Source organism: Pelecanus crispus, chromosome 29, assembly GCF_030463565.1.
Source record: "Pelecanus crispus isolate bPelCri1 chromosome 29, bPelCri1.pri, whole genome shotgun sequence".
Lineage (NCBI taxonomy): Eukaryota > Metazoa > Chordata > Aves > Pelecaniformes > Pelecanidae > Pelecanus > Pelecanus crispus.
In genome coordinates, this window is record NC_134671.1 from 559,747 (window position 1) to 583,575 (window position 23,829).

A 23,829-nucleotide genomic window follows, 5' to 3' on the forward strand; every position below is an offset into this window, starting at 1 on the left:
GATGCTTTTCCCGGTCCCAGGGATGCTCTGCTGGGTCCCGGGGATGCTTTTCCCAGTCCCAGGGATGGTTTTCCCGATCCTGGGGCTGCCCAGCTTGGTACTGGAGCTGCTCGGCTCGGTCCCAGGGATTCCCCGCTGGGGCCCGGGACACTTTGCCCAGTCCCGGGATGTTCCACCCATCTCCTGCTAGGTACTGGAGATGCTCAGTTCTGTCCTGGAGACGTTTTTCCCTGTCCCAGGGATGTTTTTCCCAGTGCCAGGCCTGCCCAGCTTGGTCCCGGGAATGCCCCAGTCTCAGGGCTGCTCCACTGGATATCCCAGGGATGTTCTGCCCGGTTACCAGGGCTGCACAGCTCAGTCCTGGGGATGTCCAGCTGGGTACTGGGGATGCTCAGTTTGGCCTCAGGGATGCTTTTCCCGGTCCTGGGGATGCTCAACTCAATCCTGGGATGCTTTGCCCATCCCCAGGGACGTCCCGCTGGGTCCCAGGGCTGCTCTGCCTGGTCCAGGGGATGCTTGGTTTGGTCCCAAGGCTGCTCCGCTCGGTCCCGGAGATGCTTTTCCCAGTCCCGGAGCTGCCCTGCTTGGTCCTGGGACAATCCGGCCTGGCCCAGGGATGCTCTGCCCTGTCCCAAGTGCCCCACTGGATCCCGGGGATGCTCCACCGGGCCCCGGGAATGCTCGGCTTGGTTTCGGGGATGCTCTGCAAGATTCTGGGTGCCCCACTGGATCCCGGGACGCTCAGCTCGGTCTCAAGGATGCTCTGCCCAGTCCTGGGGATGCTCCAGCCAGCCCCGGAGCTGCCTTGCCGAGTCCCGGGATGCTTTGTCCTGTTCCCAGGAATGCCCTGCTCAGCCCCGGGGATGCTCTGGTCAGGACACAGTAGGGGAGCTGAGCCCCTCACCCCCAAAACCAGGCACCAGCCCAGCTCTGAACCCCACACAGAGCCCCCAGCCTCAGCATTCCCCTCCCCTGGGCTTCAGCACCCCATTTCCCTCCCGTTCCGCTCGCAAATTATTTTAGGAACTGGTGAAACGGCTCCCGCACCCTTCCGGGAGGATGCTTTGCCCTTTTAACCACCACAAACTAACGCACAAACTGCATTTATCCCTCAGGGGTCTGAACGGGGACCCCCACCCCGCCCCGAGGGACCTCACGTCCTCCTGCCCATCCCTGGATCCCTCCAGGTCACGGGTTTTTGGGATCGCAGGGACCGCCCGAGGCATTTGCTGTTTCGGGGGCTGGAGGAGGACGGGGTTTCACCGGCCATGCAGGAGAACCACGAGGCATCGGCCTCTCCAGGTGAGCAGGTCCACGTGTGTCCCCCCCGCATCCCGCAAAATCTATTAAATTCCCCCTTCCCACGGTGCCCCACGCAAGCATCGGGGATCCCTTGCTGCCTCCCCAAGTCCCTGCATCCCTCCGTGTCTTCCCAAATCCCCCCACCCCTCTCTGCCCTCATCCCAAATCCCCATCCCTCACCTCCTTCCCAAATCCCCCATCGCTGTCTCCCCAAATCCCCCCCATCCTTCGCCACCTCCCAAAATCCCCCGTCCTTCACTTCCTTCCCAAATCCCCCCCATCCCTCCCCAAATCCCCCATCCCTCCCCGCCACCTCACATCCCCCTCCCTCCCTGCCCTCATCCCAAATTTCCCCATCCCTCCCTGCCTCCCCAAATCCCCTCCATCCCTCCCTGCCCTCATCCCAAAATCCCTCCATCCCTCCCTGCCCTCATCCCAAAATCCCTCCATCCCTCCCTGCCTCCCCAAATCCCCCCATCCCTCCCTGCCCTCATCCCAAATTTCCCCATCCCTCCCTGCCTCCCCAAATCCCCCCCATCCCTCCCTGCCCTCATCCCAAAATCCCTCCATCCTTCCTCCCCGCCTTCCCAAATCCCCTCCATCCCTCCCTGCCCTCATCCCAAATTTCCCCATCCCTCCCTGCCTCCCCAAATCCCCCCATCCCTCCCTGCCCTCATCCCAAATTTCCCCATCCCTCCCTGCCTCCCCAAATCCCCCCATCCCTCCCTGCCCTCATCCCCAAATCCCTCCATCCCTCCTCCCCGCCTTCCCAAATCCCCTCCATCCCTCCCTGCCCTCATCCCAAATTTCCCCATCCCTCCCCGCCTTCCCAAATCCCCTCCATCCCTCTCTGCCCTCACCCCAAAATCCCTCCATCCCTCCCCGCCTCCCCAAATCCCCCCCAATCCCTTGCTGCTTCCCAAATCCCCCATCCCGCTCTGCCCTCATCCCAAATCCCCCCTCCCTCGTTGCCTTCCCAAATCCCCCCGTTCCTCCCCAAATCCCCCTATCCTTCCTAGCCCTCATCCCAAATTTCCCAGCAGGCGAAGGACCAGCCAGCGCTGGGATGAGCGCAACCACACTGAACCATCAGGAAAATCCCGCGGGAACAGGTTCGGCTCACCCCCTTCTCCCTGGAAAGGGGTTCGACACCCTGGAGGACCCAATCCCGAGGGATAAGAGGAGATTTTTATGCACCGAATGCGGGAAGAGTTTCAACCACAGCGCCTACCTCCTCCGCCACCAACGCATCCACTCTGGAGAGCGACTTTATCCCTGTCCAAAATGCGGGAAAACTTTTACCTGGAATTCCCACCTGAATTCCCATCAAAAAACCCATACGGGCGAAAAACCCCATCGTTGTCCCGAATGCCAGAAATGCTTCAGCCGTCGATCCAACCTCCTCCGTCATCAACACCTGCACGGGATGGAAATTCCTTATGGGAAAAGCTTGAAGGCTGATCGTATCCTGCGTTCCCGGAGCCGCCCGGATGACGTTCCCTATATTTGTTCCGAATGCGGGAAATGCTTCAGCGCTCGCTCCAACCTTTTCCGTCATCAACGTATCCATACCGGGGAAAAACCCTATAAATGTCCAGAATGCGGGAAAAGTTTTGGGCAAAGCTCGGATCTCATCCAGCACCGGCGAACCCACACCGGCGAAAAACCCTTTTCCTGCTCGTTTTGCGGGAAATCCTTTAACGAACGATCCCATCTCATCCGCCACAAAGGTCGGCATACAGGGGAAAAACCCTATAAGTGTCCGGAATGTGGGAAAAGCTTCGTACAAAGCTCGGATCTCCTCATCCATAGGCGATCCCACGCCGGCGAGACCCCCTATACGTGCACCGAGTGCGGGAAACGATTTCGGGTCAGCTCCAGCTTGGTGCGGCATCAAGGATTACACACGGGAGAAAAACCCTACAAATGCGGGGAATGCGGAAAAGGATTCAGCGCCCGGTCCGTCCTCGTTATCCATCAGCGGCTCCATACGGGAGAGCGACCCTACGAGTGCCCGGCTTGCGGGAAGCGTTTCGTTCAAAGCTCCAACCTCAGTCGGCATCGACGGATCCATACGGGAGAGAAACCGTATCCCTGCTCCGCTTGCGGGAAGAGGTTCAGCGTCCGGTCGAGCTTGGTCAAGCATCAGCGGCTCCACGAGCCGCCCAGGGAGGAGAAGGATTTAGGGTGGGGCTCAGGTCGTGGGGAAAAGCAAGCGGGAGAGGAGGAGGAATTGCCCCGGCGCTGCTCTTGAGCGTCACCGCCAAAAAAAAAAAAAAAGAGGGTTGACCCCCCAAAAAATGCTCTTGAGCCATCACTGCCAAAAAAAGAGGGGGTGACCCCCAAAAAAATGCTCTTGAGCATCACCGCCAAAAAAAAAAAAGAGGGTTGACCCCCCCAAAAAATGCTCTTGAGCATCACCGCCAAAAAAAGAGGGGGTGACCCCCAAAAAAATGCTCTTGAGCATCACCGCCAAAAAAAAAAAAAGAGGGTTGACCCCCCAAAAAATGCTCTTGAGCCATCACTGCCAAAAAAAGAGGGGGTGACCCCCAAAAAAATGCTCTTGAGCATCACCGCCAAAAAAAAAAAAAGAGGGTTGACCCCCCAAAAAAATGCTCTTGAGCCATCACTGCCAAAAAAAGAGGGGGTGACCCCCAAAAAAATGCTCTTGAGCATCACCGCCAAAAAAAGAGGGGGTGACCCCCAAAAAAATGCTCAAGTGTCACCGCCAAAAAAAGAGGGGGTGACCCCCAAAAACAATGCTCGAGCGTCACCGCCAAAAAAAAAAAGAGGGGGTGACTCCCAAAAAAATGCTCTTGAGCGTCACCGCCAAAAAAAAAAAAGAGGGTTGACCCCCCAGAAAAATGCTCTTGAGCATCACCGCCAAAAAAAGAGGGGGTGACCCCCCCAAAAAAGCGAGGCAGACCCCAAAAATGTGCGTGGCTGGAGGGAGGAAAATATATTTGTAACCGCAGGACGCGGCTGGCTCGGCGCTGTCATCCTGACCGCCCTCCCGTGACTTGTGTTGGGGGGCAGCGATGGGACCCCCGAATCCCTTGGGGTGATGGGCACCCCACCCCACTGTGTTTTGGGGTGGGGGGCAGCAATGGGACCCCCAAATCCCTTGAGGGAATGAGGACCCTACCCCAACGTTTGGGGGGAGGGGGGCAGCCATGGGACCCCCAAATCCCTTGGGGTGCTGTGGGCCGGCACCCCCAGCCACCCCACTGTGCTTTAGGGTGGGGGGCACAGAGATGGGACCCCCCCCCCCATCCCTTGGGGTGAGGGGCACCCTACCCCACAGTGCTTTGGGGTGGGGGGCCAGGATTGGGACCCTCCCCATCCCTCGGGGGGCCAGCGATGGGACCCCCCACATCGCTTGGGGTGCTGTGAGCAGGCCCCCCCTAACACCCCACCATGTTTTGGGGTGGGGGGGCCAGCGATGGGACCCCCAACTCCCTTGGGGTGCTGTGAGCAGGCCCCCCCTAACACCCCACCATGTTTTGGGGTGGGGGGGCCAGCGATGGGACCCCCAACTCCCTTGGGGTGCTGTGAGCAGGCCCCCCCTAACACCCCACCATGTTTTGGGGTGGGGGGGCCAGCGATGGGACCCCCAACTCCCTTGGGGTGCCACCAGCTTCCTCCCTTCCCAGCCACAAATCCCAGGGAACCCCAAATTTGGGGGGGGTCCCAGTCCCCTGTGCCCCCCCCCCCCCCCCAGCAAAATCCAGGCCTTGAACCCCCCCCCATTTTCCCCCCAATTTCCTCTTTTCCCTCCAATCCTTCGAGCTGGCTCCGAAACGCCGAGTAAAACCCAAGGGGAAGAGCAGGGGCAGCACCTTATACCCCCCCAAAATAGCCTGACGTGACCCCAAAATGCAACCCCAGCCTGAAGGCAATCCGTAGGCTTTAAAAAAAATTGAGTAAATGAGCAAACTAAACTGATTAAAATCACCCTTTGGGGAATTCGAAGGGAATTTAGATACTTAAAAACCACGTGTCATTTTTTTAGTTGTTAATAAAGCAAATTTAGGGCGTGAATATTAACGTAATTACTAATAATAGTCACTTTTATTTATGTTAATAATATCTGGGGCTATCGGCTTGGTTTTTCAAGCGTCAGGGATTCGACCCCGTCCCCGTGATGGAATTTTAAAACCTTGGGAAGCAAAACCGCCGCCGTAGAGCCGCGACGATCCCGTTCCCGAAGCCGTTACCCCACCTCGAGGCTTCGAGCTACTCCCCAGATGCCAGAACATCATAGAATCATCGAATCGTAGAATCGTTGAGGTTGGAAAAGCCCTTTAAGATCACCCAGTCCAACCATTGACCTACACTACCAAGGCCACGCTAAACCAACCAAGGGTAGACCAGACTGAACCATGGCCCCCAGTGCCACCTCTGCCCGTTTGTTGAACGCTTCCAGGGATGGGGACTCCCCCACCTCTCTGGGCAGCCTGTTCCAGTGCTTGACCACCCTTTCCGTAAAGAAATTTTTCCTAATTTCCAACCTAACCCTCCCCTGGCGCAGCTTGAGCCCATAAGATCATCCAGTCCAACCATTAACCTACACTACCAAGCCCACTCTAAGCCAACCAAGGGTAGACCAGACTGAACCATGGCCCCCAGTGCCACCTCTGCCCGTTTTTTGAACCCCTCCAGGGATGGGGACTCCCCCACCTCTCCGGGCAGCCTGTTCCAATGCTTGACCACCCTTTCCATGAAGAAATTTCTCCCAATATCCAACCTAAACCTCCCCTGATGCAGCTTGAGCCCATTTCCTCTCGTCCTATCGCTAACTCCGGGGGAGAAGAGACCAACACCCCCCCACTGCCCCCTCCTTTCCGGTAGTTGTAGAGAGCGATGAGGTCTCCCCTCAGCCTCCTCTTCTCCAGGCTGAACACCCCCAGCTCCCTCAGCCGCTCCCCACCAGCCCTGTGCTCCAGGCCCTTCACCAGCTTCGTTGCCCTTCTCTGGACACGCCCCAACACCTCAATGTCTTTCTTGGATTGAGGGGCCCAAAACTGGACACAGCATTCCAGGTGCGGCCTCCCCAGCGCTGAGCACAGGGGCACAATCACCTCCCTGCTCCTGCTGGCCACACTATTCCTGACACAAGCCAGGATGCTGTTGGCCTTCTTGGCCACCTGGGCACACTGCTGGCTCATGTTCAGCCGCTGTCGACCAACACCCCCAGGTCCTTTTCGGCCAGGCAGCTTCCAGCCACTCTTCCCCCAGCCTGCAGCGCTGCATGGGGTTGTTGTGACCCAAGTGCAGGACCCGGCACTTGCCCTTGTTAAACCTCACACAGTTGGCCTGGGCCCATGGGTCCAGCCTGGCCAGGTCCCTCTGCAGGGCCATCCCACCCTCCAGCAGATCGACACTCCCACCCAGCTTGGTGTCATCTGCAAACTTACTGAGGGTGCACTCAATCCCCTCATCCAGATCATCGATAAAGATATTAAACAAGGCTGGCCCCAAAACAGAGCCCTGGGGAACACCGCTCGTGACCGGCCGCCAACTGGACTTAACTCCGTTCACCACAACTCTCTGGGCTCGGCCACCCAACCAGTTTTTTACCCAGTGAAGAGTACACCCGTCCAAGCCATGAGCTGCCAGCTTCCCAAGGAGAATATTAGGGGAGACGGTGTCAAAGGCTTTGCTAAAGTCCAGGTAGATGGCGTCCCCAGCCTTTCCTTCATCCACCAGACAGGTCACCAGGTCATAAAAGATCAGGTTGGCCAAGCAAGGAGCTCAGGTTGGCCAAGCAAGATCAGGCTGGTCAAGCACGGAGCTCAGGTTGGCCAAGCAAGATCAGGTTGGCCAAGCACGGAGCTCAGGTTGGTCAAACAAGATCAGGTTAGCCAAGCACGGAGCTCAGGGTGGCCAAGCACGGAGCTCAGGGTGGTCAAACAAGATCAGGTTAGCCAAGCACGGAGCTCAGGGTGGCCAAGCACGGAGCTCAGGGTGGCCAAGCACGGAGCTCAGGGTGGCCAAGCACGGAGCTCAGGGTGGCCAAGCACGGAGCTCAGGGTGGCCAAGCACGGAGCTCAGGGTGGCCAAGCACGGAGCTCAGGTTGGTCAAACAAGATCAGGTTAGCCAAGCACGGAGCTCAGGGTGGCCAAGCACAGAGCTCAGGGTGGCCAAGCACAGAGCTCAGGGTGGCCAAGCAAGATCAGGTTGGTCATGGGGGGGAGTTTTCTGGGGTACCCGGGGTGCAACCGAGCGAAAAAAAACACATGGAGGTGGTGGTGGGGGGAAGGAAATAAATTTTACTCACTGGAAAATACACTCCAACCGCCCCCGGGGCTGCCTCGAACCAGCGTGGTTCTCATCACAGCCCCAGCACAGCCGCAGCATCCCCCAACCCCGTCCTCCGAAACGGCTGCGGGGGCCCCCCCTCCTGTTAGTGCAATTCAGCTTCTGCCTCGCCTTTTGCTGGAAAAGGGGGAAAATAACCCCAAAAAATCGTCTGAAATTTGGAGGGGGTGAAAGGAGGGGGGACGGGCAGGGGGATGCTGCTGCCCCCCTCCCAACCCAGGCAGGCAGGGTCCCCGGGACAGCCCCCCCGCCCCCATTTTAGGGGTGCAGCTCCTGCGCCAAGGAGGGGCCGCGACTGAGCAGCTTCGTCCGTGGCTTCGCCCACCCAGCCGCTCGCTGCCAACACCCAACGGGCAGCGTGACGCAGTATCCCAACGGCGGGCACAGGCGGTGCCACGGGACACGGCTCCCACCGACCCCCCCCCCGACTTCATCCACCGAATTCGGAGGGGTGAATCCCAACCACCCCCCAAATTTTGGCCCCCGACGGTGTCACCTTCGTCAACAAGGGGCTTCCAAGCGTCGCCCCATCAGCTCCGTCCTCCTCCCTGCAGCCTCTGGGGGAGATAACGGCAGCACCCACTGACTCGGCTCCGTCTTTTTGGGGTTCCCCAGGGAGGGGAGAAGCTACAGGGGAGGGGGGCTTCGGGAGGGGGGGGCTAAAGGCTGATGCTTCGGTGATGTTTGAAGTGACCCTGCCCACCCCGGCGTTGCTCCCGTTCCTCCAGCTCGTCGCTGTTGAGGCTGGTAGCGTCCGACAAGCCCAATAAATGTTCGACCGAGTCGAACTTCTGCAGGTCGGAGGCGATGGTTTGAAGGCTGAGCACCGAAAGCGTGTCGGCTGGGGGGCACTCAGCCCCCAAATGTGTCCCTCCTGTCACCCCCACCTCGGTACCGGCGTGTTGAGGACTGGCTTCGGCTCCCACCGGCGAAGCTCGGCGAACGATGAGGCGTTGGAGACGTCGGGCATGGATCTGTTCGCTGATCTGCTCCAAGTTACGCAGGGCCACCGAATAACGTGTTTTGGCTTGTGACACCAACCGCTCCAGCGCCGTCACCTTGGCCTTGTGCTCCTGCAGGAGGACAGGAGATGGCACCGGCCACCACGGCCATCTCAGTGTCCCCACATCCCTTCCTGAAACGTGGGGCAGACCCCACCAACCTCCTTTTCTCCCCCAAATCTGCCTCACCCCAAAAGCCGGCAGAAAGCAGCAGGATCGTCCCCAAAATGGGATCCCCGTGCCGCTCACCAGCCCGAGGGGCCCCACCGCAAGTGGCAGAGCCGTGTCCGTCCCCCACCCAGTACCTCAAGGATCTGGTTGAACTGGGCTTTCAGCTCGAAATAAGGCTTGCTCTTAACGATGACGCGCTTAAGAGACTTCTGGAGGGCTTGGACCTTGGCCTCAGCTTGCTGACACAGCTGGGTTACGCGCTGGTGCTCCCGCTCGCTCCGCAGCCGCTCTTCCTCCGCCTCGTTGACCTGGGGACCCCCCAAAACCCCTTCAGAAGCGGGGTCCCCCCTGTCCCCCTCATCCCCAACCTCCAGCCGCCTCCTCCCAGGCCCCAATCCCACCCCTCCCGGGGACAAAGATCTCCCCCCCGTACTTTGCAAGTGGCGTGGTTGAGCATCTCCTGCCAGGTGGGATCCAAGCGGTTCTTGTCGGCCATGACCCCCTGCTCCGCCACGAAGACCATCTCGCGAGCGGCGTTGTGCATGCTGACGGCCCGCTCGTACCGCAACGCCGCTTTCTGCGTCTCCTGCTGAGCCTGCGCGGCGAGCGGGGAGGGCGTCACAACACTGGGAAGGGGGAGGAAAAAAAAAAAGACCCTGCAAGACCCCCACCCATCCTTCTGCACCCCTTGGGGAGGCCGGTACCTCCTTGGCGAGGCGCCGGGCTTCATAGTAGGGTCGAGCTTTCTCGATGCAGTTACCCAACTGGGAGCCTTGGGTGTTGAGCTTCCTGGCAGACTCGGAAAGGATCCGGCGATAGGCAGTGCGGGCTTCCTGGAGGTGAGGAGCAAAGAACATCTCATCCCCGCGTCCTCCTGTCCCTCATCCCACCCAGGGTGATCCCTCAGCAGCGGGTTTTCCCACCCAACCATACCACCGAGCCCAAAACCCAGCAGGGATCGGCACAAAAGTGGCCAGTTAAGGACCAGGGGGACCAGTAAAGGACCAGAGGGACCCAGTTAAGGACCAGGGGGACCCAGTTAAGGACCAGGGGGACCCAGTTAAGGACCAGGGGGACCCAGTTAAGGACCAGGGGGACCCAGTTAAGGACTGGGGAGCAGCTCACGTCCAGCTGGAGCTCCACCCGGTTGATCTCCTCGTTGGCCTGGTTGAGATGCTCCAGCTCCTCCTGGGGAAGGGAGAAGCCAAACACAGGGTGAGGGAAGAGAAATACAATCCCCAAATCTACTGTGCCCCCCCTGCCCCCCAAAACTGGGAAAAAGACCCTTCCTGCACCCACCCCTCACCTGTATCCTGGGGTCCAGCTCTTCCTCCTCCTCCTCCTCCTCTCCTACCGCTTTCGGGGGTGTCCTGGGGTCCTCGCTGTCACACGCCCCCTCCGAAACGGCCACCTCCGCCTCATCCTCGTCCGCCCCCGGGGAGACCCCCAGTTCCCCGGGAGGCGTCTGACGTCCGTCCCCTCCGTCTGTCCCCCAAACCAGCCTCTCCTCCACATCCCCCATGGTGGGATCCCCCCCAGTCCGGGCGACGTCGGGGTCCACTTCGCTTCAGGGGGGGGCCAGCATCTTAGCGGGGGGGGCCATTCAGCGCCAGCCCACCCCATGCAGAGCAAGGGGCCCTATTTCATTTTGGGGGTGAGCCAGACGGGGGGGGGGGGGAGCGGGGGCAAGCCCCCACCCCCAGCAGAGAGACCCCCCCCCCAGAGACAATGACTCGGGATCTGGATCGGCCAAGACAGGATGGGGGGCTGGAAAACAACCGGGAAAAGGTCAGCCCCCTCCCGCACCCCACAGGGTGCCCCCTCCCCAATTCCCTCTCCCTAGATCCCTCCAAGCCCCCCGCCCAGCGCACTGCACCCCCAAATTGTTTCCATTTCCCCCCACATCCCACCACTGCACTGTCCCCATATCCCTCCAATGCCCCCTCCAGTGACCCCCGCCCAAATGCCCCCCACCACTGCACTGCCCTCATATCCCCCCACTGCCCCCCACATCCCTCTCAGGACCCCCACATTCCCCCCCACCCCCCCAGTGACCCCTATATCCCCCCATACCACCCCCACATCCCTCCAATGGCCCCCCCAAATGCCCCCCACCACTGCACTGCCCTCATATCCCCCTGCCCCCCACATCCCTCTCAGGACCCCCACATTCCCCCCCACCCCCCCAGTGACCCCTATATCCCCCCATACCACCCCCACATCCCTCCAATGGCCCCCCCAAATGCCCCCCACCACTGCACTGCCCTCATATCCCCCCACTGCCCCCCACATCCCTCTCAGGACCCCCACATTCCCCCCCACCCCCCCAGTGACCCCTATATCCCCCCATACCACCCCCACATCCCTCCAATGGCCCCCCCAAATGCCCCCCACCACTGCACTGCCCTCATATCCCCCTGCCCCCCACATCCCTCTCAGACCCCCCACATTCCCCCCCACCCCCCCAGTGACCCCTATATCCCCCCATACCACCCCCACATCCCTCCAATGGCCCCCCCAAATGCCCCCCACCACTGCACTGCCCTCATATCCCCCTGCCCCCCACATCCCTCTCAGGACCCCCACATTCCCCCCCACCCCCCCAGTGACCCCTATATCCCCCCATGCCCCCCCACTGCACTGTCCCCCCATATCCCCCCTACGTCTCCCCCCCCCCACGACCCCTCCCAAAGCCCCCCCACCCCCCGACCCCCCCAACGCTCCCCCCACCCCGGTGCCCCCCCCTTGCCCCCCCAGGCGGGGCCGCGGCCTGTGTTTACCTCCCGCTCCGCCACAGCGGCTCCACAGCCCCCCCCGCTACGCCCGCCGCACCCGCCACCGGAACCGGAAGCGGCCTCCGGCGCCCCGCCCCGCCTCCTTTTGCCGTACGCCATGGCGGCCCCCAGCTCCCCGCCGCCGCCCGCCGTCTCCAGGGCCCACCCGGTCCCCGGCGGCCTCCAGCCGGGCGCGGAGGTGAGAATCGGTGAGGAAGAAGCCGCGGCGCTCCGCCTGGCCCCGCTCCTCCTCAAAACGGGGTGGGGAAAGGGCGGCGGTAGCCGCCCAGGTGGGCGCCGCCATCTTGTTTTACGGCGCCGCCGCCGCGCCTCAAGATGGCGGCTGCCTCCTCTAAACGCCGTTGAAACCGGTTGGGCCCCGTTTGTAAGAGTTTCCCCCGTGGAAATTTGGGGCTCGGGGGGGGGGGGGGGGGGCGGGTCCCGGGCCGGGGTCTGCGGAGAACGGCGGGCGATGAGGCTGCCAGAGGCCAAAATGGGGCCTACAGCCGCGTATAGGCGCGTATAGGGACATATAGGCGCGTATAGGTACATACAGGGACGTATAGGTACATATAGGTGCGTATAGGTACATATAGGCGCGTATAGGTACATACAGGGACGTATAGGTACATATATAGGTGCGTACAGGTACATATAGGCGCGTACAGGTACATATAGGCGCGTATAGGTACATATAGGCGTGTGAGGCTACGTATAGGTGCGTATAGGCACATACAGGTGCGTATAGGTACATATAGACGCATGAGACTACATATAGGCGCGTATAGGTACATATAGACGCGTATAGGTACATATAGACATGTGAGGCTGCATATAGGCGCGTGAGGCTACATATAGGCGCGTATAGGTACATATAGGCATGTAAGGCTACATATAGGCGCATATAGGTACATATAGGCGCGTATAGGTACATATAGACGTGTATAGGTACATACAGGGACGTATAGGTACATATAGGTGCGTATAGGTACATATAGGCGCGTACAGGTACATATAGGCGCGTATAGGTACATATAGGCGTGTGAGGCTACATATAGGCGCGTATAGGTACATAGAGGCGCGTGAGGCTACGTATAGGTGCGTATAGGCACATACAGGTGCGTATAGGTACATATAGACGCATGAGACTACATATAGGCGCGTATAGGTACATATAGACACGTGAGGCTGCATATAGGCGCGTGAGGCTACATATAGGCGCGTATAGGTACATATAGGCGTGTATAGGTACATATAGGCGCGTGAGGCTACATATAGGTGCGTATAGGTACATATAGGCGCGTGAGGCTACATATAGGCACGTATAGGTACATACAGGCGCGTATAGGTACATACAGATGCGTGAGGCTACATATAGACGCATGTAGGTACATATAGACGCGTATAGGTACATATAGACACGTGAGGCTACATATAGGCGCATGAGGCTACATATAGACGCGTATAGGTACATATAGACACGTGAGGCTACGTATAGGCACATATAGGCGCGTATAGGTACATATAGACATGTGAGGCTACATATAGACGCGTATAGGTACATATAGGCGCGTATAGGTACATACAGATGCATGAGGCTACATAGACGTGTATGCACACAGACACCCCATGGGGTGTGGATATAGGTGCACACACGTGCATGCACCCCTACAGACACACAAACATATATACATACACAGAGGTATATATGCACCCCTCTAAGGGCGTGACTATAGGGACATACATATATACACGTGTGTGCTTATACATGTATAAATATGCAGGTATGCACATACACGTACACCTGTATACACACATGCACACATACATATACACACACGTATGCAGATACATACACGCACATACACACGCCTGTATGTCTATACACCTGTATGCACGCATATACACACCCATACACACAGGTATATACGCACACATGTGTATGTACATGTATACACACGTCTATGCACACATACACGCACCCAAACACACATAAACACATATGTGTATGCACACAGCTATGCACATAAATACATACCTATATGCACATCTATACACGCTTATACATGCACAAAGCATGCACACACATATGCATGTACACACATATATACTCACCTATACACATATATTCATGCTCATACGCACATATATGCAGACACACACATGCCTATACATATGCATACACCTATATTCACTCCCATACGCATATGTACATACACGCATATATGTGCACACACGCACATCCCTATATGTATAGACACCGCTACATGCATACCCACCCACGCACACCCCCATACACACGTACAGACACCCCTTTATGCACCCATGTATGGACACCCCTATATGCACCCACCTCCTGTACACACGTATAGACACCCCGTACGCACCCACACACATATAGACACCCCTATACGCACCCACACTCCTGTATACACGTATAGACACCCCTATACGCACCCACACTCCTGTACACACGTATAGACACCCCTATATGCACCCACACTCCTGTATAGACACCCCTATATGCACACACACCCCTCCATACATGTATAGACACCCCTATATGCACCCACACACCCATGCACACCCCCATACACACGTATAGACACCTCTGTACACACCCACACCCCCCCACACACCCCCATACACACATATAGACACCCCTATATGCACCCACACACTGCCATACACACGTATAGACACCCCTATATGCACCCCCACCCCCCCACACGTATAGACACCTCTATACGCACCCACAGCCCCCATACACACGTATAGACACCCCTATCTGCACCCACACACCCCATACATGTATAGACACCCCTATATGCACCCACACTCCTGTACACATGTATAGACACCCCTATAGGCACCCACACCCCCACCCACGTATAGACACCCCTATGGGCACCCCCACCCCCACCCACGTATAGACACCCCTATACGCACCCACACCCCTATACACATGTATAGACACCCCTATATGCACCCACACCCCCATACACACGTATAGACCCCCCCACCCCCACCCCCACGTATAGACACCCCTATATGCACCCCCACCCACGTATAGACACCCCTATATGCACCCACGCCCCCATACACACGTATAGACCCCCCCCACCCCCACACACACGTATAGACACCCCTATATGCACCCCACCCACCCCCCACACACGTATAGACACCCCTATAGGCACCCCCCCCACACACCCCCACCCACGTATAGACACCCCTATAGGCACCCCCACCCCCCATACACACATATAGACACCCCTATATGCACCCCACCCACCCCCCACACACGTATAGACACCCCTATAGGCACCCCCCACCCACACCCCCACCCACGTACAGACACCCCTATAGGCACCCCCACCCCCCATACACACGTATAGACACCCCTATATGCACCCCACCCACCCCCCACACACGTATAGACACCCCTATAGGGACCCCCCACCCACACCCCCACCCACGTATAGACACCCCTATAGGCACCCCCACCCCTATACACGCCCCCCCCCCCCCCGCGCCTTTGCCCCTGCGCAGGGCGTGCACGCGCGTGTATCCCCCCCCCCGCCCCGAGACCCCCGGGGCCACGCCCCCTCCCGGGGCCCCGCCCCCCGCCCCCTCCCCACCCGCTCGTGCCTCAGCTTCCGGGGGCGGCTCCGCGCCGCCGCACGGGGCCGGGACCCCCCCCCCGCAGCCGGGACCCCCGAGCGGGTGTGCCCCCCCCTGCAGGTACCGCGGGGGCGGGGGTCCCCCCTTTTCCCGATACCCCCCCGCGGGGGTCCCCCCTTTTCCCAATGACCCCCCCCGCGGGGGTCCCCCCCTTTTCCCGATACCCCCCCGCGGGGGTCCCCCCCTTTTCCCAATGACCCCCCCCGCGGGGGTCCCCCCTTTTCCCGATAGCCCCCCCCAGGGTGCCCCGAGTTGGGGGGGTGGTGGGTGCGAGGGGGACCCCCAAATCGTCCTGGGTGGGGGGCTGCGATGGGGGGACCCCCAAGTCATCCCAGGGGTGGTGGTGGGGGGGGTCGATGGGGCACCCCCAAATCATCCTGGGGGTGGGGGGGTTACGATGGGGGGCCCCCAACTCATCCCAGGGGTGGGGGGGGGCTGCAATGGGGGACCCCCAAGTCATCCCAGGGGCAGGGGGCTGTGATGGGGGGGACCCCCAAATCACCCTGGGGGTGGGGGGCTGCAATGGGGGACCCCATAAATCATCCTGGGGGTGGGGGGCTGCAATGGGGGACCCCCAAATCATCCCAGGGGTGGGGGGCTGTGATGGGGGGGACCCCAATACATCCTGGGGGTGGGGGGCTGCAATGGGGGACCCCATAAATCATCCTGGGGGTTGGGGGGTGCAATGGGGGACCCCCAAATCATCCCAGGGGTGGGGGGCTGTGATGGGGGGACCCCCAAATCATCCTGGGGGTGGGGGGCTGCAATGGGGGACCCCATAAATCATCCTGGGGGTTGGGGGGTGCAATGGGGGACCCCCAAATCATCCCAGGGGTGGGCGGCTGCAATGGGGGACCCCATAAATCATCCTGGGGGTTGGGGGGTGCAATGGGGGACCCCATAAATCATCCTGGGGGTTGGGGGGTGCAATGGGGGACCCCCAAATCATCCCAGGGGCGGGGGGCTGCAATGGGGGGGACCCCAAATCATCCTGGGGGTGGGTGGCTGCAATGGGGGACCCCCAAATCATCCTGGGGATGGCGACCTTCGACGGGGGGACCCCAACTCATCCCGGAGGTGGCTGAGACCCCCAGCACCCCCCAATGACCCCCGGCCCCCCCCAACGCCCCCCACCCCGCTGTTTTGGGGTGCCAGGGTAGCCCCTAAAGCTGGGGTAAGGATGGGGGGGGGTCGTCCAGCTCCATGGGTCCCCCCGATTTCCCCTTGCACCCCGTTTTCTCCCAGGTTTGATGTGACCCCCACCACGGATGGAGCCGGGAAGGGACCCAGCAGCCCCCCAAAACGGGGGCACGGAGGAGAGCGGTGACCCCCGCACAGGTGGGGTTTGGGGGGGGGGAGAGGCTGCCGTCACCCCCCGGGCTCCTCCCCCTCCGCCGTCACCCCACTACGGCTTCTTTTGCAGGCAGGGGGGGACCCCCCGATCCACCGCTCCCCCCAAAAAAAGAAAGGGAAGCAGGGGGTTTGGGGGGACGCCCCTATGGATGCTACGAGTGCGGGAAAAGTTTCGGCAGCAGTTCGGCTTTATTAACCCACCGGCGGATCCATACGGGCGAAAAACCCTATAAGTGCCCCGACTGCGGCGATCGCTTCAATCAAAATTCGGCGTTAGCGGCTCACCGGCGCATCCATACGGGCGAAAAACCCTATAAGTGCCCCGACTGCGGGAAGGATTTCGGTCACGGTTCGACGTTGGTTAAACACCGTAGAATCCATACGGGGGAGAAACCTTACGTTTGCGAAGAATGCGGGAAACGTTTTAGTATCCGTTCGACCCATATCCGACATCGGAAAACCCATACGGGCGAACGACCCTATAGGTGTCCCGACTGCGGGAAGAGTTTTAGTGACAGCTCTTACTTCGTGCAGCACCAACGCCTTCATATAGGCGACATGCCCTACGTCTGTCGCGATTGCGGGAAGCATTTTATATGGAGCTCGGCTTTGATTCGTCATCGGCGAATCCATACGGGTGAGAAACCCTACCAGTGTCCGGATTGCGGGAAGAGTTTTAGCGAGAATTCGACGTTACTACGGCATCGCCGCATCCATACGGGCGAGAAATTCTATAAGTGCACTCAATGCGGGAAGAGCTTCAACGACAGCTCCTCGCTGATGCGTCACCAACGCGTCCACACCGGTGAAAGACCCTACCAGTGTCCCCAGTGCGGGAAGAGCTTCGTGGACAGCTCGACCCTCATCTGTCACCAGCGGATCCATACGGGCGAACGCCCCTACGCGTGCCCCGACTGCGGGAAGAGCTTTACGGAGAGCTCGACGCTCATCACCCACCATCGGATCCATACGGGCGAGAAACCCTATACGTGTCCCGAGTGCGGGAAGAGCTTCAGCCAAAGCTCCAACTTGGTGACCCACCAACGTATCCATACGGGTGAAAGACCCTATAGCTGTGCCCAGTGCGGGAAGAGTTTTTACCGGAGCTCGGATCTCGTCCGGCATCGCCGGACCCATGCGACAAACCCTATACGTGTCCCGAGTGCGGGAAGAGCTTCAGCCAAAGCTCCAACTTGGTGACCCACCAACGTATCCATAGGGGTGAAAGACCCTATAGCTGCGCCCAGTGCGGGAAGAGTTTTTACCGGAGCTCGGATCTCATCCGGCATCGCCGGACCCATGCGACAAACCCTATACGTGTCCCGAGTGTGGGAAGAGCTTCAGCCAAAGCTCCAACTTGGTGACCCACCAACGTATCCATACGGGTGAAAGACCCTATAGCTGCGCCCAGTGCGGGAAGAGTTTTTACCGGAGCTCGGATCTCGTCCGGCATCGCCGGACCCATGCGACAAACCCTATACGTGTCCCGAGTGCGGGAAGAGCTTCAGCCAAAGCTCCAACTTGGTGACCCACCAACGTATCCATAGGGGTGAAAGACCCTATAGCTGCGCCCAGTGCGGGAAGAGTTTTTACCGGAGCTCGGATCTCATCCGGCATCGCCGGACCCATGCGACAAACCCTATACGTGTCCCGAGTGTGGGAAGAGCTTCAGCCAAAGCTCCAACTTGGTGACCCACCAACGTATCCATACGGGTGAAAGACCCTATAGCTGCGCCCAGTGCGGGAAGAGTTTTTACCGGAGCTCGGATCTCGTCCGGCATCGCCGGACCCATGCGACAAACCCTATACGTGTCCCGAGTGCGGGAAGAGCTTCAGCCAAAGCTCCAACTTGGTGACCCACCAACGTATCCATACGGGTGAAAGACCCTATAGCTGCGCCCAGTGCGGGAAGAGTTTTTACCGGAGCTCGGATCTCGTCCGGCATCGCCGGACCCATGCCGGGGACCACCGAATATGAAGGGGGACGGTCAAGGTCACCCCGTTTTCCAAGCTCCCTGCCACCGGGGATGCTCCTCCTGGACCACAAAATGGCGGCAGCTCAGGAACCGCTTCACTTCCCATCCAATATTTTAATTTTAATATTTGTTCCAAGCATCTTTAGGCGTTTTTTTTTTCCAAAAAAACGGGCAAAATAAAGTCTTTATGACGGTGACGCCCTCCTCGAGGGACAAAGGGGACACGCCGGGATGGGACCCCGGCTATTTTTTGGGAGGGAAGGGGGGAAACATCCAGCATTTTAGCGGGATTTTCCGAAGGGATTTTTCAACCTGTGCTGAAGGAAATGGGGCTACAGAGTGGGATTGAGTTGTTTTGAGGTGAAAAACCGCTTTCTCCTCGACGATGCTGTTTTAGGGAGTTTTAGAGCCCAAAAATCCGTCTTGGCTCTTCCCGGCGCGGCCGACCGCGGTGGCTGGAAACTGGGGGGGGGGGGGGGGGGAGCGGGCGGGGGGGAATAACCGGAGGTTTGGTACCACTTTGGGGTCATTTTATATTAATAAAACAATCAATAAAATGATATAAAGGGGAGATGGAGCGATTCTTCTCGGCTTTTGGGGCGCAAAGGGAGGGGGAAACCTTTGGGTGCTGGGAGGTTGGGACCCCCCCCCCCCCCCAAAAAAAAAAAAATCCCCCCCTCCCCGGTGCCACCCTGGGGTGCAGCGCTGCTCCCTCGGTGCTGAATTGGGGGGGGGGTGTTACCCCCCGTTTTTTCAGTGGGTGGGGGTGGGAGGGGGCTTCAGCGACCCCCCCGATCTCCCCCCTAACTTGGGGTCCGCAGGAGCGCCGCCCGCTGCCGGCGTCCCCGTGGGCTGCAGGGCTTCGCGGGGACCCCTCCCGCCCCCCCCCCCCCCAACTCGCCCCCCCCCCCAGCCGGCAGCTGAAGGGTTACGGCGAGGCCGGAGCTGCGGGAGGCGGCTCCGGGCCGTGGATTCACTTCCTAGGTCAGGGGCTCCCGGTGCGACCGGGCAGACACGCGTGGGACCCCCGGCAGCGGCGGGTGCGAGCCCCGGGGGCGCGGCCGGGCTGCATTGGGGCGGGGGGTGACCCCCTCCACGACCCCCGGGAGCCTAGAGCGCGGACGGGCTGCATTGGGGGGGGTGGCGGGGACCCCCACAGCCCCCGGGAGACCCCCACGGCCCCCTGGAGACCCCCACGATTCCCGGGAGCCCCCCACGATCCCCGGGAGACCCCCACGATTCCCGGGAGCCCCCCACGGCCCCCGGAACCCCCCATGGCCCCCGGGAGACCCCCACGGCCCCCGGGAGCCCCACGATCCCCGGGAGACCCCCACGATCCCCAGAAGCTCCCCACGATCCCCGGGAGCCCCCCACGGCCCCCGGAACCCCCCACGATCCCCGGGAGACCCCCACGCCCCCCGGGAGACCCCCACGATCCCCGGGAGACCCCCACGCCCCCCGGGAGCTCCCCACGCCCCCCGGGAGCCCCCCACGATCGCCGGGAGACCCCCACGCCCCCCGAGAGACCCCCACGATCCCCAGGAGACCCCCACGGCCCCCGGGAGACTCCCACACCCCCCAGAAGACCCCCACAACTCCCGGGAGCATGGAGCGGGACTGGGCTGCATGGGGGGGACCCCCACGCCCCCCGGGAGACCCCCACGACCCCCGGGAGCCTTGAGCGGGGCCGGGCTGCATTGTGGGGGGTAGCGGGGACCCCCACGACCCCCGGGAGACCCCCATGGCCCCGGGAGACCCCCACGACCCCCAGGAGCCTCGTGCGGCATCAGGCTGCATTGGGGGGGGAGGAAGACCCCCACGATCCCCGGGAGCCCCCCACAACTCCCAGGAGCACGGAGCGGGACTGGGCTGCATGGGGGGGACCCCCACAGCCCCTGGGACACCCCCACGCCCCCCGGGAGCCTCAAGCAGGGCCGGGCTGCATGGCGGGGGAGGGACCCCCATGATCTTTGGGAGACCCCCAGGAGCCCGGAGTAGGACTGGGCTGCATTTGGAGGAGGGGGATGGACCCCACGCCCCCTGGGAGACCCCCACGACCCCCGGGAGACCCCCAGGACCCCCAGGAGGGTGCTCAGGCTGCATTGGGTGGGGAGGGAGACCCCCACGATCCTCAGGAGACCCCCACAACCCCTGGGAGACCCCAAGACCTCCAGGACCCCTGCGAACCCAGAGTGGGGACCCCCCCAGAGCCCCCCACAGCAGGGGGGGGGGGGATGCCCGTCCCCAGCTCCCTGCGTCCCAGCATCCTCCCGGTGATGGCCCCTGGGGGGCCAAGCCCCCGTCCCGTCCCCCCAGGATCCTCCTCACCGCCCCATCAATCTTTTTTTTTTTCCAGAAATCCCCATTTTTAAAGGGAAATCCTAAAAAGCAAACCCAGGAGGAAAGCAGGGTGCTGGCTTTTGGGGGGGTCCCCTTTAGGGTTGTCCCCATGGAGGTGATGACCATGGAGGACGCTGCGGCACCGCTCGTCCCGGTCCCGACCGCCTGCGGTGGGGACACCGTGGAGAGGAACGGGGACGCCGTGGTCCTGCCGGGTAGGGGTCCCCAGGGTTGGGGGCCAGTTGGGGGGTGGGGCGGGTGGCTGAGAAGCGGCTTCGGTGGGGACGGGCGTCTGGGGACGCGTGGTGGCGGTGCTTTGTCCCTAAGCAGGGCTCTCGTGCCGCGTCACGTCCCCAAACCTTCTGCCGTCACGTCCCCAAACCTTCTGCCACCGTGACCCCATATCTCCTGCCACCGTGACCCCAAACCTTCTCCTTCCGTGACCCCAAACCTTGTCCCACCATGAATCCACCCCTTCTCCCACCATGTCCCCATCCCTTCTCCCACCATGATCCCAAATCTTCTTGCACCATGACCCCATCCCTTCTCCCACCATGACCCCAAACCTTCTCCCACCATGTCCCCATCCCTTCTCCCACCATGATCCCAAACCTTGTCCAACCACAACTTCATCCCTTCTCCCACTGTGTCCCCATCCCTTCTCCCACCATGTCCCCATCCCTTCTCCCACCACAACCCCAAACCTTGTCCAACCATGACCCCATCCCTTCTCCCACCATGATCCCAAATCTTCTCCCACCGTGTCCCCAAACCTTCTCCCACCACAACCCCAAACCTTGTCCCACCATGACTCCATCCCTTCTCCCACCATGACCCCATCCCTTCTCCCACCATGATCCCAAACCTCCCACCGTGACCCCATCCCTTCTCCCACCACGACCCCAAACCTTGTCCGACCATGACTCCAGCCCTTCTCCCACTGTGACCCCATCCCTTCTCCCACCATGATCCCAAACCTTGTCCAACCACAACTTCATCCCTTCTCCCACCGTGTCCCCATCCCTTCTCCCACCACAACCCCAAACCTTGTCCAACCATGATCCCATCCCTTCTCCCACCATGATCCCAAATCTTCTCCCACCGTGTCCCCAAACCTTCTCCCACCACGACCCCAAACCTTGTCCCACCATGACTCCATCCCTTCTCCCACCATGACCCCATCCCTTCTCCCACCATGATCCCAAACCTTCTCCCACCGTGACCCCATCCCTTCTCCCACCATGATCCCAAACCTTCTCCCACCGTGACCCCATCCCTTCTCCCACCACGACCCCAAACCTTGTCCGACCATGACTCCAGCCCTTCTCCCACTGTGACCCCATCCCTTCTCCCACCATGATCCCAAACCTTCTCCCACCATGACCCCATCCCTTCTCCCACCGTGTCCCCAACCCTTCTCAAGGTGGCTTCTGCCTTGGAGCCTTGATCCTCTCCTGAGGCCGCCTGGCTCCTGGCTGACCGTTTCCCTGAGCTGTGACTCGTGTGGTTCCTGCTCCACGTTAACCCCCTCCCGGCCGGAGAGGGCTGCTGGGGATGGTCTCTCTCCCCAACAGATCTGGAGTCAATCAAGCAAGAGGAGAAATGGGAGCAGGATGCTCCTGAGGAAGCGGACGCACCGGTGGAACCCCCAACCTCCAACCAGCAGCAGTCCCCAAGGACCCATCCTGGGGAATCCCCTCTCCCAGGGGACAACGGGGGCGATGAGGCACCCAACACCTGCCGGGAATGCGGGAAGAGCTTCCGTTGCCGCTCGGCGTTGGTGAACCACCATCGGATACACACGGACGAACGACCCTTCGGCTGCCAGGATTGCGGACGCCGCTTCAACCGTCGCTCCAACCTGACCACCCACCGACGCATCCACACCGGTGACATGCCCTACAAGTGTCCCGACTGCGGGAAGTGCTACCGCGTCAGCTCCACCCTCCTCCGGCATCGGAAGACGCACACGGATGAACGACCTTACCGGTGCGAGGAATGCGGGAAGAGCTTCAGGCACAGATCGACGTTGACCATCCATCACCGCGTGCATTCGGGGGAGAGGCCCTACAAGTGCCCCGAGTGCCAAAAGACCTTCAAGAACAGCTCGGAGCTGGTGCGGCACGGGCGGATCCATACCAGCGAGCGACCCTACGATTGCTCCCAGTGCGGGCGGCGTTTCGGCGACAGCTCCCAACTGGTGCGGCACTGGCGGACCCACACCAGCGAGCGACCCTACAGCTGCTCCCAGTGCGGGCGGCGTTTCAGCGACAGCTCCCAGCTGGCGCGGCACCAGCAGACGCACGCCGTCAAGCGCAAGCATCCCAACCCAACCTGCGGGAAGAGCTTTTCCAACCATCCCAGGCTCGCCAAGCACCAACTCGCGCACAACGATGAGAGAGATTTCCGCTGCCCCGACTGCGGCAGAGGCTTCAACCGTCGCTCCAACCTCGTGGTTCACCAGCGGTCCCACCTGGAGCAGAAACCCTATATTTGCCTGGATTGCCCCAAAAGCTTCACCAGCAGCACCCAACTCATCCAGCATCGGCAGATCCATAGCGAGGAGAAGCCTTAGGGTTGCGCCGAGCGCGGCAAGAGCTTTTGGCACAGCTCCGGTCTCGTCTCGCGTCGCAAGAGGCGCCAGCTGAGGATGGGGACCACCCCACCAGGGACCGTCCCCATCCCGGTGGCATCTCAGACCTACGCACGCATCACGGTGGTCCCTGGTGGTAGCACCGAGGGGTAACCAACCCATCCACCCTCATCCCACCAGCTATTATTTTTCTTTCTCTATATGTTTTTATATATGAAGGGGTTTTTTTGGGGGGTGGTTTTTTAAAAAACACACCCCCATTCTGTTTTTTTGCCTTAGATTATAGATAAGGGGAAGGGAGGGGAGACCCATG

At 60.5% G+C, this 23,829-nt stretch overlaps 3 protein-coding genes across 3 annotated transcripts in view; 1 reads left to right on the forward strand and 2 right to left on the reverse strand.

Annotated features, from left to right (window-relative positions):
• LOC104027533 (uncharacterized) overlaps nucleotides 1-23,829 on the reverse strand; it is a 347,867-nt gene that overhangs the window by 308,142 nt on the left and 15,896 nt on the right.
• On the forward strand, nucleotides 1,269-23,669 carry LOC104026504 (uncharacterized). The gene is given in 9 exon segments (XM_075725293.1): nucleotides 1,269-1,302; nucleotides 2,322-3,465; nucleotides 16,724-17,742; nucleotides 17,745-17,906; nucleotides 17,909-18,070; nucleotides 18,073-18,234; nucleotides 18,237-18,398; nucleotides 18,401-18,569; nucleotides 22,646-23,669. Coding segments are annotated over 9 exon segments (4,038 nt in total).
• SH3BP5L (SH3 binding domain protein 5 like) lies at nucleotides 8,048-11,602 on the reverse strand. Its single transcript, XM_075725334.1, has 7 exons — nucleotides 11,577-11,602; nucleotides 10,103-10,563; nucleotides 9,922-9,984; nucleotides 9,501-9,629; nucleotides 9,230-9,391; nucleotides 8,931-9,104; nucleotides 8,048-8,697 (listed from the first exon to the last, which is right to left on the reverse strand). Exons 2-7 carry the CDS (start codon nucleotides 10,316-10,318, stop codon nucleotides 8,284-8,286), a joined length of 1,158 nt encoding a protein of 385 aa, XP_075581449.1. The 5' UTR covers nucleotides 10,319-10,563; nucleotides 11,577-11,602; the 3' UTR covers nucleotides 8,048-8,283.

Coding starts and splice junctions, on each gene's coding strand:
- SH3BP5L (XM_075725334.1), bottom strand. CDS start 10,318: ATGGGGGATGTGGAGGAGAGGCTGGTTTGGGGGACAGACGGAGGGGAC. Junction 9,392..9,500: donor CCCGGCGCCTCGCCAAGGAG/GTACCGGCCTCC, acceptor CTCGCCGCGCAG/GCTCAGCAGGAGACGCAGAA. Junction 8,698..8,930: donor AGTTCAACCAGATCCTTGAG/GTACTGGGTGGG, acceptor GTCCTCCTGCAG/GAGCACAAGGCCAAGGTGAC.